Consider the following 14695-nt stretch of genomic DNA (forward strand, 5'->3'; position numbering starts at 1 on the left):
ACTGCTGACTCCGAGGAAGGTGTTTCTTTTTTTTTTATATTCTGCAGCGCTTTTGCTGGGAATGCCTGTGCCCGACCTCAGGCGAAAGGCAATCCCTCAATACATTCTGTCAGCTCGCGACCCCCCCCCCCCCCCACACACACACACAACCTGACAACTCCACCACTAACAGGAACGGGCAGCTCACAGCGGAAGCCAGCGGCGACGGTGAACCCAGACGAGCGTAAAGATGTGTGAATTCACCATTAAGCAGTGAGAGGGGCTGAGCTCCACCCAGCGATAGACAAAGGCCGCCTCAGTCCGCCCCTGCAGCCCACTTCACAACTGGCTGACCTTTCCCATAAACACACACATGTAGATTAGCTTGTCTGCCATCTTGCGTAATTACACGGCTTCGCTGCGTTGCTCCTAATGGATCTTGTTAGCTGGGGTCAAAGCCCTCCCTGTCTGGGGTCACCCAGAAGAAACAGAACCTTCCCCGTGGGACACATGGTGTGGGCTGAAGAGAGAACACAAGCCGCTCCGGTCCCCGCTGCGTCCTCTCCCCGTCTCCTCCCAACTTAAAACATGCAAATTCTGCATGGAGGAAGCTGATTTCCTTCCCCCAGTGGGAGGCGTGAGATCCAAATTTAAAATGATTAAATGAGCCTAGAGTTATGGAATCATTTGTTAGCCTGTGAGTTGTTCGCAAAATCAAGGGCAAGTCTCTGAGTCATTAGGCTCAGATCACTGCCTTCAACAAGAACATTTCCCCAATAACACTGTTGACCTCTATATTGTAGAATCAACACATTCTCAGAAAACAAAGCATTTAAAATCCAGCAATTTAGCTGATGCTGCCCATTAGACAAATTGGTCTTTTTGCAATTATCAAACGATTAATCAGGGGAACTGGTGATTAACATTCATGCTCATACACCATTTGCAGATGTTCCACATGAAACCCGAGGCTTAGGCTCATCTAAATAAATTCATACCCCTATGTCTTCTGGCTGGCAACACTGAGGGTTTTTTGGAGTATTATTGCACAGGAGAAGATAAAGGTAATGAGACCTGTCTCTCAAGTAGAGAGAGCCTAATCTCCTTGGTCTCTAGGCTTCTCTTAAGTCGGTGGAGTGGAAACGAGAAGCGAGGAAAAGCGATGGAGAGAGACGGCGAGAGGAAGTGAAAAGTGTCGGGTGAAGTAGCCGAGGTAACACTGGAGGTAGTAGAGAAAATGAATGGAATGAAAGCAGAGAGATATGTGATTGTACCAATTTACCTTGAGCTTCACCACAGGGTGGATTCATGGCCGACCGGCTTTGTTTGAAACAGTGGTTGCACTGAAGGAAGAAGCCTGAAACTGTTTGTGTTTCTGTTTCTTGTTTGCTAATATTTACTACGCTGATGAGTTCAACCACAGCGTTTGCACTGTCTCTGAGAAGCTGACAGCTGAAAAATTAATCTGCTGCTGGTGTCCAGGAGTCGCGCTCGCATAGAGCAGGGCCATTGATCGAGCAGGTTAGACAGCGGGGAGCCAATTAGGGCCAAAGCTTCCATCTTGGTTGTTTTCCGCTCATGGAAAACACCTTAATGGCCTTTTCTTGGGAAGGTAATGCCCCCCCACCACACACACACACACACACACACACACACACACACACACACACACTCATTTTGTGTTGTGTACGCCGAGTTATTTACTCACTCCCGGTATTTTGGAAGAAAGCTCATTAATGTGTCTGGCGGCCAACGGGGGATCAGGGCTAAGACTGTGACTGCCTGATAAGACTGTCGCTGGAGCTGATGCTGTCGCTGTGAAAATAGAAGAACAGACTGTGAAGCAAGGCTGCTTTTAGTAAACATAAAATATACAGAGTCATTTACGGAATCCACATAATATTGCAGGTGTAAATGTAAATATGATTAAACTTCAGGTAAAAGTGGAGTCTCGATCCGATGGAGCTCTGTTAGTAGAGGTGTGAGTTCACCCACAGGCTCCAGTGGCTTCCCCAGACAGGCTGCCTGCTATTACCACCTGATTCATAGGTGTGGTAAGTGATGCAGACACAACCCAAGCACATGATGAAATGGGAATCAATCACTACACACACACACACACACACACACACACACACACACACACACACGCTGGGTCCAGCCGCCCTTGAAAGAATGAAAGTCCTACTTGTATGAGCCGTAATGGAAAATGGAGTCAACCTTCAGGGTGTAGCTGAATACACAGAGGTTGGTCATTCCAAGCTGCAAGAATATCACAAGGACACCTGTGTCATTCTGAGAAATGTCACACTAGCTTCTTTTATTTAGGATTTTTTTAAATTGAACACACTTAGGCACACATGGTTGCTAACCGCTTCATTCTGTGGTTGTTAGCCTGTTTTCAACTGTGCACATCTTGGACATACATTCATCCAGCCACAAAATGGTGGAAATTAGCCTCAGGTAACTGTGCCACTAATGGTTATAGCTCCATAGACGCTGATGTCACTCAAGCATGTTACTTTTCTTCATTCCACCTACTTTCTGATTGGATGAAAAAGGTACAGCTTGAAACCCCCTCTGGAAAAAGGGAGAATTTATTCTGGGTCAGAACACATCTTCATTTATTTCTGCAGATAATATATAATATACGTGAATTTTCATCTTTAATGTGATAATTGCTGCTCTAGAATAGATTCAAGAAAAACGCATGGCTTATTAAATAGACAACAGGGTGTTAGAGAAAAACAAATAGGAACCTGTCAAGTATTAAATAAGTGATAATTGTACGTTCACACATGAACTGTCCTTTTATCTCGCGGTTAAATGAGCACACCCTCCTCTGCATCAACACAAATAAGCTGTCCCTTGTCTGAGAGCATAACTCCTTCTAATGTGTTGGTTACAGGGGCCATTATCTGCACTTGCAGTCAAACGCAGTGCAAGCAGAGATCAGCAGAAGCGGTGACAAGCTCTTTGCCAGAGGTGCACAGCCTGATTAACAGCTGCTTACCTCGTTCGCCGTGAATTATTGGGCTTCGCGGGCGCTGTCGTCGGGGCCAAACACAAGTCATGCGGCGTCAGCCTTGTCTCGGGGCTTCCAGAGAGTAATGGGGAGCGAAGAGGAAATAATGATATTGATTCCTGGGCTGTGAATCTGACGCGCCGCTATTTATTGCTCGGCCACATAATGGGTTTGGTTTGTTGTCCTGGGTGTTAAAGCTGCTACGGCTTCCAGCTGACCAGCAACGTAATGTAGAGGAAACTGAGCTAATTAGCCAGAGATGAACTAACTTTATACTTTATACTAAAAAAATGTGATGCATGACAAGCTCTGACCTTTCAGTCCCCTCACAATTTAATGCATCATCTATTTTTATCCCAGACCGCTGGGGCTTGAAATGTTGTATCAATGGGAGAGGTTCAGTTCAGCAATATGAATGAACGAGGGTCATTCATTCTCCCTCCAGTCCAGAGGAAGTAACATTAATGCAGAAGCGTCTTTATTCTGCCCTCCTTTGTTTGTGCAGGAGGCTGAGAGGCTGTACATCCTGGACAGCGCTGGCTGCCAGGCGTACATTACGCTCCTTAAAATCACCATCATATTGTGTCTCTCCCCTGGCGAAGGAGCCATCACAACTGGCACCGGGGGGGAAGGAAGCGTACTTGGAGTGCAGCCATTTTGAGGAATGAGTTCCAGTCGTGTCGTGCGGATTGTCGCGCTGTCTGAGACGCGAAGCGCGTGGCTCCCCTTCCTGTTTACGGACGCCGTGGACGTCGTCCGTTCAGCCCGGGGTCCATAAATCATCTGGTCCCGCTCTCGAAATGGGCTGCGGCGGGGAGAGGCGGCGCCGGAATTCAAATGAATTCATACGCCTGAGGTGGAAGGCGGTAAAAGGAGTGAAGCATGCTGCTGTACCTGCAGATGCGCCTGAGCAACGGCCGGCCCTCGTGCCCACCAGGTGGGACCCCTGCCTCCAGTGAGGCCAACTGGGCCAACTGGGCCCAGCGCACACGTTCTCCATGATTGTAGACCAGAAGGCCCATGCTTGATACAAAAGAGAACCACCTGATTATTGTCAGCCGCCAGAGTTCACTGTCTGGCCGGCTGTGCTTTGTGTTCAACTTCTATATGTTTCGGTTCTATAGCACTTAACGCGGGTTTTAAGTGTTTTAAGCAGTTATCGCGGCGATGTCCCAGACCCCCGTCAGCTGCCGCTTCCTGTGGCGCGATGGCCGCTGTCCCGCTTACTTCCGCCCGACCTACACCCAAAATCACCACACGGTGTCTACACACTCAGCTGCACCTGCGTACAAGTGCATCAGCATGTGAAGAGGTTCCCTATTTTTTTTTTTTTTTGCCACGACCCAGCGTGCGCCTGTGACCCAGGGACACTGGGCGACTGCACTGGCATCAAAATAGCAAACGAGGGCCACGGAGCGTGTCAGGAGAGTCGCTGGCTTCACGACTCCCAGGGTTCCACTATAAATAGCTGCTCACACTGGAATAGAGTTTTCCCCAGTGATGAGTACCAGCGCCAGAGGAACAGCTGTGCTAAAGCCAAGTCCTGTTAGATCAGCCGAGTCACATGAGCATGTCTCTGTCTCGTCTCTCCGGCCGTCCCTCGCTCGATCTCACCTCCCGTTCCTAATCCGTCGCTCACCCGCTTGTTTATCTGCCTGTCTCGCGGCATCTCGGCTCCTCCGTCGCCGCCTCTCGCCGCGTCTCATAATTTGTACCTTGCTGTCATTATCTCTGTCCCCTCTGCGTTTCTGTCCTGTCATTCTCCCGTCGTCCCTCCCCCTGACTGCTTGTCCTTCTTCATCTCTCGCAGCCTCTGTCTTCTTGTCCTTGTCCTGTATATTTCTCCCTGTCAGGCCCTTTCTCTGTCTTACTTTCTGTGTCATGTTTTATCTGTCTCTCTCTTGCTCATTAGTATCACAACCTCCCATGTGGACCCACTTAATTGGTGCAAGCCTGTTTTTTTTTTTTTTTTTTAATAAAAGTCAGAATGAAGATGAACTACATGCATTTTTAAAATTGTGTCACCGGTTTGTTATTATCTGCTACTGTATGGATGTTGACTATTACATTTGTTAGTTGTTTATTAGATAAAGCTGAGTAGTTTTAGTCAGACACTCTCATTTTAAGCTAATATTGACATGTAATATAATAATAAAAACACAATGGAATAAAATAGACCAGAATCTATATAACATCATCATTTAACTTTATTTCAAGCTTGCTCACAGAAGTTGTAGTGTTTTTTTATTTTTTGTGAATATGCATGTTGTAATTTGTACAGCAGGAGAGAATCCCTACACATATTGTGTCACCTGTGTCTCTGTTGGATATTTTCCAGTATATTTTTTCTTTCCTACATTTTCTCCCCCAGCCTCTGTCTGTCTCCCTCTCAGCTTGACATCACAGGTGTGTATATATAGCTGGCAGATGGATTCTCCCATGGCCGGCTGCGTTTGTGCCCCTCTCTCTCTCTCTCTCTCTCTCTCTCTCTCTCTCTCTCTCTCTCTCTCTTTCTCGGCTTGGGCCTACCGCTGGCCACTCAAATGAACTAGAAGCAATTCCGTGTTTACATTGTCTCTTCTGATCTGCCCATCCATCAGTTTGTGCCTGCATCCATTATTCATGTGTTCCCCTCCGCCACACACATGCTCACATTCGCCACACAGTGAAACAGGAAACCCGATACTGCATGTGCTCTCGTGGCCTTCGTATTCAGTTGTTTACCAGGTACAATGGCTATTACCAGAACGACTACAGTATGTCTGTGGACCAATGCAGAATCAGCCTAATCACACAGTATTCTTATTCTGATGTGTAAATGTAATAAAAACATCCCAGCTGTCTATTCACAGAAGGCTTAAACAGCAACGTGGTGGAAACGATCGTAAGAAGTGGCCACTGCAAGTCTCCATGAGATGAGGCACATGCTGGACCTGCACTCCACCACAACATGCCTGAAATGCCATCGATTAGGCATGCGGCCAGTGGGAGTGAAACCTTAGACCTCCTCTGCACGGTGACCTGCATGCAGGCACATCACGCTTAGCATTTGCAACATGTGACAGATGAGACGCTAAAGTCCTAAAGAAGCGTGGAAGCGTGGACGAGGAATGATGGAGGGTCGGGAGTTTAGGAGGAGACAGACGCTCTTCGTTTCATCCACTCTTATGAGACCTGAAAAGTTTATTATCACACATTTTATTCAAAAGTGCTCAAAAGTGAGCTTCTAACTATTTACTAAGTATGTAAACCTTAACTAACTGCATTAACCTGTGGTAATATTAAGCCCACAGGAGCAAATAATAGTCTTGTGACTTTTTAAGGGCCAGTTTATTGGCATTGTTACAAGGTTGGAATCGAATTAGGAAAATGGCAGCTGTGTTCATGCCACATCATTATGAAATCTAATCCAATCTGACCAGACAATCCTCCCGAAATGGACAGAGCACTCCAATGGGCCCGTCCGGGTAGCTCTCCCCTCCAGCCCTCCACAAATACTGCGTCGGGCGAGTAGTTATTAGAAGAAGAATGTCAACGCAAAGAGTTTTTATTCAGCGCGCGCCATCGAACCGTGGCAGCGTGACGTTCTCAGCGCAGGGAGACACTTGGACGCCGTTGACGTGGCACCTAATCCGCTTTGATGGCTGCTTGGTGGATGTCACTGGGAGGAGGGATGCTGTAAAATGTGTTGTGAATGCTGTTTGTGCGCCCTGCGGTAACGCGAGCCTGTCTCCTTGTAATGGAGGACCGGAACGCTGAGAGCTCGTGTAAAGGCAGGAGTGAGTGAATGGCTGCAGTGTAACAGCTGCACCCGGTGACTGTGCCGAGCCTACCTTGAGCACCATACATCTATGCTCACTCACTCGGACACGAGAAGCGAGTCCCAAAGGCCTGCAGGAGGCCGGCACGGAGCTCCACACGTCCCCCCTGCAGCACAATTAAACTCAATATACAGCATGGGGGGAAACACACAAAGCAGCGCTGTCTGGACGTACACTTTGTTGTTATGTAACACTTGACATACAGTATTCAAACACTCTATTTGTTGTTGTTTTTTTTGTTAGGAAGCTCAAAAGGTCAGCAACCCCGCCAACAACCAGGCAGCAGACAAGGGGCCCAAGGGCCCTGATGAGAAGGAGGAGGCGCCAGCTAGCGAGGTGGGATGGATGACCTCCGTCAAAGACTGGGCTGGCGTCATGATCTCCGCTCAGACGCTCACTGGCAGAGTCCTGGTAGGTTTTCCATGCTGCGGTGACTAAAAATAACCCAAACCCAGGTTCAAATCCATTAGCACCTTCTGACACTCCGAATTTCCCCAGCCTACATTTAGATAAGTGCAGCCGCTTGGTCTCTCTCTCTCTCCTTGATCCTGTCATGTACACGTTTACTCGCCTGTTTTATACTGGTCCCACTGGACGCGTACAATTAATTTGATCCCCTGGAGAAACCAGTTGATGTTCAGCCCTCGCTGAACCTCGGCCGGCTATTCGCTGGCACCGTCCGGCTTCCACTGTGCTGCAGTGGCCTTTGTGTGGCATGCTGTAACTCACTCTGCTGTGCATCTGCCAGCTGAAGCGATAAGGGTGTGTGTGTGTGTGATTTATTTGCCAAGTACACGAGCTAGCATACGTGGTGTTTGTTCAGTAGGTGAGATGCTGTCACTGCGGCTTCTATCTCCGTATGAATTACGGCCCTTCCTGCCTGCTGAGCGCCGTCCTTCACCCAATCCTAACTCCGTTGCCAAATCCTGATGTATCTGCAGCAGCGTGACTCATACTTCCTCTATGATACTGTGCTGCCGGTCTGTCTGTTTGCACCATGCTCAATGTTTCACATTCCAGCACATTTTAATTGCAGTGGATGATGTCCAACGAAGCGCGTGTGGGTCTGAATGTCTCAGTCACGCAGGTCGTTGTGATCTCAAAGCTGCTGATCATGAAGATGTTTCACTTTTTATCCCCGATGACTTTGACCCCTGCTTCTCGGTGACTTAATTAGTTTGGTCGTTTGCCTTCATTTGAGTCATCAGCTGCGTTTTGAAACCAGCGATCGTGCTGCAGTTTTTAGGGCGTGGTTTGTGTGTGAAGATTCATGAGTCGTAGGGATGTTATATGTTAATTTATGGATTATGCCGTTTTTTTTCCCCCTATTTTAATCGTTCAAGTCCTCTCCAGCCTCGCTTTTGAACTGCAAAGTGCACGGGAGGATTATTGCCAGCATGTCTCCCTTGCACAGACATCCAGCGCGCATCTGTGATCTGAATGAAGCAGCAGTGGGAGTCAGAAGCGAGATGGATCCCAAAGTAAAACACCTCCATTGTCACTGTTCGCTGGAAAGTGACAGTTCCTTCACGCCTGGTGAGAATAGCTGGGAGTTGAGAGGGATTCGGGCCTTTCATGGTTAAGAAGATGACGGATCCTGAAGGGAACTTACTAAATGAGCCTCTCTTTCATCACTTACCCACTCACACGGCTCTGCTGGCACGGACACTGCTCCCTCTTGCTTTCATCTTCTGCCCTGATTGCTCTCTGTCAAGCTGCCCTGCATGTACGTGTGTGTCTGTGTGTTAGCTTGTGTGCTGTAGATACTGTGTGTGTGTGTATAGAATATATATACATACCAGCCTATCGCCTGCTGTGATTTGTGCTACTTTTACTGTAGTGGGGCTGATAACGCTGTCTAATGATATGCAGCACGTCATCTACTCCTTGTAGATGAAAAAGCAGTCAATGGTACAATAGTGGGGTTTTCCCAAATTCAATACCGTCATGACACTTCTGCCTGTGTTTGGGTGATTCTGTGGGAATTGAGATGTTCCCTGCGCCTAGAACCTGGCCGGTAACCACGGCAACCGCTAGGCAGCGGCGCTCAGTCATTTGGCATAAGGGGGTGTCTGCCTGGGCCGAGCGGAGCAGAAATCACGCGCGGGTGGGAGAGGTCCGGCGCCGGCCCGGTCCGTCCAGGTGGAAGAGCCAAGTCCCAAGCAGATTGAGACAGATAGCCTCCAGTGGGCGGAACCATTCATTTGCTGCCCTTGATGACTTCGCTGCTAGGGAAAGTTTAGTACACCCCCAGGCTTATTGAATTACCAGACACATCTAAATCCACCCATGGCAGCGACTTGGCACGGGAGCCTCCCATGCTTCTCCACGCTGGGCTGAACTACTGGCGTGTGAAGAACGAGGCTCGTATTGCTGGTTTTCTACCGTGCACAGTATAAATGTGAGGCTCGGACGAGTGCGCTGTCTTTGTGTGAGCGTAGCCTCCGTAGCCTCCAAACCCGAGCCAGCCTCCATAACACCTGCCGGGTCGTGTATCCAATTTCCATTAGGCTCTGGGTCCCCTGCGTTTTACAAAGCACCAGGGAAATGAGCGATGCCGATACACCGGCCGGCGTTGCTTCACTGCGATGGTCCCTGTGTGGGCTTTTTGTGTCACCCGTCACCTCTACAATATCAGCCTATCAAATATTTACCACCTCATTCACACATAACCTGCTTCCAGTGTCGTTTTCAGCTGACACTAAGCTCGGGGTCAAAGGGCAAAACACGCAGGGTAACGACCTCCGCCGCAACCAATACGCTGATGCTGCCGATAACAACGGCGCCATTACAGTAATCGGGGCTGAACCATGTTGGATCGCTGATGGATGGGTTGAAGGCCGGTTCGCGGGGATTTCTGCAGAGCAGGAAGCGACTGAGCGAGCAAGTGCCAGCTGGAGCTTACGGAGGAAGTGTCTCTCTGAGCCCGAGACAGCTGTCCACACAGAGGCACGGCACACGCGGCACAGGCGACAGGCAGGTCACCTTTGGACCCTCTGGACCCTCTGGACCCGGCTCATCGCTTTCTCCACACCCTCGGCGGCCCCGCTGCTTTGTGGATAGACCTCATTAAGCACCCGGGGCACGGAATCCGAGGAAACGTCTGGCCGGACATCTGGAAACTGAACGGGCTAAATTCTCCCGCGTCGGCCCGTTTAACTGATTGTTGCCTTAATTCTGCGGTGACAATGTATGCACAATAATCCCATAATGTTGAAGAAAGAAACAGCAAGGATTATAAGTTCTGGCCGTAGTTATTCAGCCTGTCTCTCTGTGCAGTGGATTTGCACGACATGGTGGGTCCAGAAATAGGTCAGCCCTGCCATCTTTCTTAATGGGATCTTGGGTGGCAACCAGGAGCCATCTGTCCTCACGGCTCGCTCCCTGAACCCTATGGTCATCCCTCCGCCTGCTCATCTAGCTCTCATACTGACCCCCGTCATGAGCGAGCGCCGCACATCTGTCAGGTTCCCCGCTGCGACCGTGGCGAATGCGTCTCGCTCCTCGCTGCTTCGCTCCGCGTCAGGAGTTTCTGACAGAACGCGCCTTATTTCCTCCTCCACGTTCGTCCTCTCTGCGCCTTCGCCAGCGAAACACCCCTCTATCTTTACCCCGTGGCGCAGTGTGTGTGTGTGTGTGTGCGTGTGTGCGTGTGTGTGTGTGTGTGCATTTTGGCAGGAATCAAGGTGAGACAGTGAAGTGTAATGACACCGTGGGCTCCTTCCATTGTGTTATATACATGTTCAAACGCCCTGTTGTGGCAGAAATAAGTGAGAGTCTTCTCTGCTCTGGTTCTCCCCACGACGTTCTCCTTTCCTGCGTTGAGAACAGCTGTCGTTCGCGGCGTTCTACTTTAGACTGGCATTGTTTACGTTGGGGGGTGTGTGTTTGTCTGAGTGTACGTACATTTCCAGTCCTCTGGGTTTTCACGCGCTTATTTGTTTTTACAGCAGCTGCTGAGTTTACCCATCGATGTATGCGCGTGCATCTGATGCATGTTTGCCAGTTCAGTTACAGTGTGTGTGTGTGTGTGTGTGTGTGTGTGTGTGTGTGTGTGTGTGTGTGTGTGTGTGTGTGTGTTCGCTGGCTAATTATGCCCGTCCCACTGTGTGTGTGGAACTTAATTTGTTTTCTGTCAAACTCCTCCTCAGCGCCGTTACACTCGTCTCCCGCATCTCCATCGCTCGTGACGATAACCTCGCCTTCGCGTGAAGCGGGCGGCTGCGCGTGTCCGCTCGCGTGCGTCGAGAGGCCCAATCGTCTCCGGCGTGAATGTGATTGGAATGATGCTGTAACATGACGTTTTATCCATCCACAGGGGGCATGGTGGGTTATTGCAAGAGAGGCTTAACGAAAAACCTCTACAACAAACACTTCCACCCACACTCAGTATAAACACATGCTCGCCGTCCCTGAACCAGGGCAGAGCAATATGTCTGATATTATTATCGCAATATTGGTTCTGATGTTGTACCTCTGTATAGAACCTGAAGCGTCAGGTACAGTGTAAAGCTGTTTCAAAACAATTACCCGTGTCTCTATTTTTATCATTCAATTCCCTTTTTGCAGGTTTCATCACTGAATTGAATCCACCCATGAAGGGAAATATGCACATTCATGCCCGCGCACTGTCTCACTTCCTAGAGCATCTGTCAAAAGCATCTGTCACGCTGATGTGAGAAATACACACTGGTCACAGAAACCCCCTTTCTGGGAATCATTACAGTTGCACCATGTATTAATAACGGGATGCTGACAAACGCGGCCCCTTTTCGTCTCTGTGCTTTGGGACCATGTCGTTTTTCTCCTGCAATGCGTTTTCTTCCGATAATGAAACTCAATTTGTGATCCAGTCGGCTCCCGGGTCCTCAAATTAGGCGCCCTGTGAAACCTTCACGCCCCTCCCTTGTTTCCCTAGCTGCTTATTTTAGCGAGCTTCGCGGCTTTTTCATTTGTCATTTGCCATAATTTCAGTTCAGTCGATGGCAATCCAATTGTCATTGACTTCAATCCTCGGAACAGCGATGAATGGCTGTTTATGCGGGAGGGACCACAGGGGACAAGCGCTGCAGCAGAGTGTGATGGACGGAGCAGAGGGAGGAGATGGGTGAGGAGCCTGTCGATGGACAGGCACCAGGATAAAATGTAAAAACACTTCTTTTAGAAAATGGAGAAGGTCAATTAACTGTAGTGAGTTAGAAAAAGTCCCCGTTCGATTTTAATCTATGTACTGGTATAGATGGCTAATTTTTCCTTGGGGATCTCAAGTTGGACAGTTTGTAAGGTTTTTTTTGCTTTAGACAGGAGAACAGGCTGTTGCGATAATCTACAGTAGGCAGCGTGAGATAAAAGCATGGACAGTAGTTTCAGCATCAGGCATGTTTAGCATGGATCTAGATTTTAAAATATTCCTAAGCTGATAAAATTGGACCAATTTGGTAAAACTCAGCCCTCAGTCAACGAATGCAACAGGCTTAACATATTCTAGTAATAGTCCTGAAGATGGCAGAATATTATTTGCAATATTTTGCAATATTATGTTTTATGATACTAATCAAAATATGGTGTTTAAAATTTCATTTTTCATTAGCTGTGTAATGCACCTTTAGTCCCCACCATAACAATGACTCATCATTGGCTGCTCTTTCTCGCCCCCATTTAATACACCTATCCACCCATCCATTTGCCACCTGGGCCTCTATTAGCAGCCTCCACCCATCTTCTCTCGTCGGAGCCCCTGTGCCCTTTGTCTCTCCTGCCCCCCCCTCCACTTGTTCTGCAGATAAAAAGGTCGGGGGAGCAGACGCAGGAGTGATGTCTCACTTAGCTGGCCACCAGCCTCCTCCTTATTAGATCAAAGTCACCTGTGACTTACAGGCCGACGGCTCTGAGACACTGTGGCGACGGTGCACTTTCATTTGCTTCCCCTATTGTGGCCCTCAGCACATTCATTCTCAAGCATCCACAAATCAAATGAGGGTCCAATAATTAAACTGTATAGAGCATCAATTATTGTATTTCCTATTTGCTTTTCTACAGCTGTTGTCGGCAGCGAGATTCATGATGAAAATCACTTAACTAATTACAGCCGACCCGCTAAACCTTTAAACAAGCATCGAGCCTCAGTACGCGACCTCTGCAATGATATTCTGTTTACTTCTCACTGTGTGATTATTTGTGCTGGGCTGAAACCTCAGGCTGCAGAGTGACAGGCTAGTTAGAGAGGAGATTGCATTTGGAGTCAGAAGCACGTTAGACTGCAGGGTGGGAGCAGGCAGACAGGCAGGCAGGCAGGCAGACAGAGCAAACGGGGGACGGAGACCTGAGCATGCAGCCAGTGAGGATGCAGACCCCCACCCCCACCCCCATCACATCGTTGTCATGGCCGCCTGGGATGGTCTCAGGGAGCAGCGCCCCGTGACTCAGTGGCTCCAGGATGACGCGTCCCTAATGCACCAGGATTGTAACATCTATCAGATCCACTAAGATCTACCTCTGCTGCTGCTGCTACCTGCCTCAATTCATAAAGCCTCATAAAAGCAGGACGTTATCAATATTTATTCAGTTTCCTACTGCTTCAGAATTGCATTACTCCCCCATAGCCTCCTTCTTGCTTTATGTTGCAGCTAACTGAAAAGTAACACGTCCACGTCCTCCTGCAGCTGCTCCAATGTCTGGTAGCCTCCGTCTCAGTGCTCTTTGCCGGTTTCGCTGTCAGAAAAGTTCTTACCGGAGCCGAACATGACTTGAGTGACATTATTCGCATAGACTCGAGCCTGATCTGCTGCCTCCTGGGGCGCTCAGAGCCGATTGGAATAAATCACATAACACAGCAGTGCCTACACGTGGAACGCTGGCACTTGTGACACTTGCTTTTAGTTGCCAGTTAGGTCAGCGTTGGATGAGCACAACCGCATCATCCAACGTCCACCTCTGAGGTAGCTGCAATAATAACCTCAGAGGCAGCTACGCGGCCAGCCGCATCTCCACTGATCCCTTCACTCCCACACTATCACTCTGTGTGTGACTCAGACCTGCTGATGTATAGATGGTGGGACAGACTGAGAGGAGGAGGCAGTTCCTGCTTCGCCGAGCTGCTGCCATGCGGCACAGAAGCCCGGCACAAAGAAAATGTTAAATGTTAATAATGTAATACTTTATAAGTCCCCGCAGGAAAATCCTCCTAATGCTCAGCCCACTCCAGGGAACACGGTGTGTTAGAGAGCAGCACCTATGGAGCTGCGAGGGATTTACCTTCTTCCTCCAGGAGAGCTCCAGGTCAATGTGCCACGATAAATCACTGGCTGTTTTTGTCATGTTGCTTCACTAATGAATGTTGAACAGAAGAGGCAGGTCTGGGTTTGTATCAGAAGTCTCTCTTTACCTGTCGAGGCTTCATGTGGGTGGCAAACCCAGAACCAAACCCGTGGAGGGGGAGGAGCTATTTCCAGTTTTACCCGTGACCCCCGTGCCGTCATCAGACTCGATCTCTGGTCTGTTATGAACGTGCCCTTGTCGCTCGTGTCATATTTGCACCTCTAATTGCTCATCAGAGGACTCAGCACAGCGGGGACCATCTGCTAAGCCTGGCTTCAGATCCGTTTACCCCCACTGGGATTCTGTTTCCTGGGACGGGTTGGCCACGCAAGTGTCCCTAAAAGACATCACCTGCACTGGCCCGCTGCTCACTGTTTCCATGAGATCATGGGGGGGGGGGGGGGTACTTGTGTGACTGAGCAGGTGAAAGTGAGATAAAGAGTGGAAGGAAATGGAAAGAGCGAAAACAATGGGAGCATTTGTGTTGGTATTAATATTTTAGTATTCGGGAAACAAGGGATTCTTGCAACAGTTCTTTTCTCTGGCTGCAGAT

At 48.9% G+C, this 14695-nt stretch overlaps 1 protein-coding gene across 20 annotated transcripts in view; it reads left to right on the top strand.

Moving 5' to 3' along the window:
- Positions 1-14695, top strand: part of LOC114870627 (calcium-activated potassium channel subunit alpha-1) — a 92223-nt gene that overhangs the window by 13190 nt on the left and 64338 nt on the right. For all 20 annotated transcript variants that reach the window (XM_029175509.3, XM_055502410.1, XM_029175514.3 and 17 more), the window contains exon 2: positions 7069-7236. In XM_029175509.3, the coding sequence (XP_029031342.1) occupies positions 7069-7236 (168 nt within the window). The remainder of the gene's footprint in view (positions 1-7068; positions 7237-14695) is intronic.

The sequence above is a fragment of the Betta splendens genome, chromosome 15 (assembly GCF_900634795.4).
Source record: "Betta splendens chromosome 15, fBetSpl5.4, whole genome shotgun sequence".
Classification (NCBI taxonomy): domain Eukaryota; kingdom Metazoa; phylum Chordata; class Actinopteri; order Anabantiformes; family Osphronemidae; genus Betta; species Betta splendens.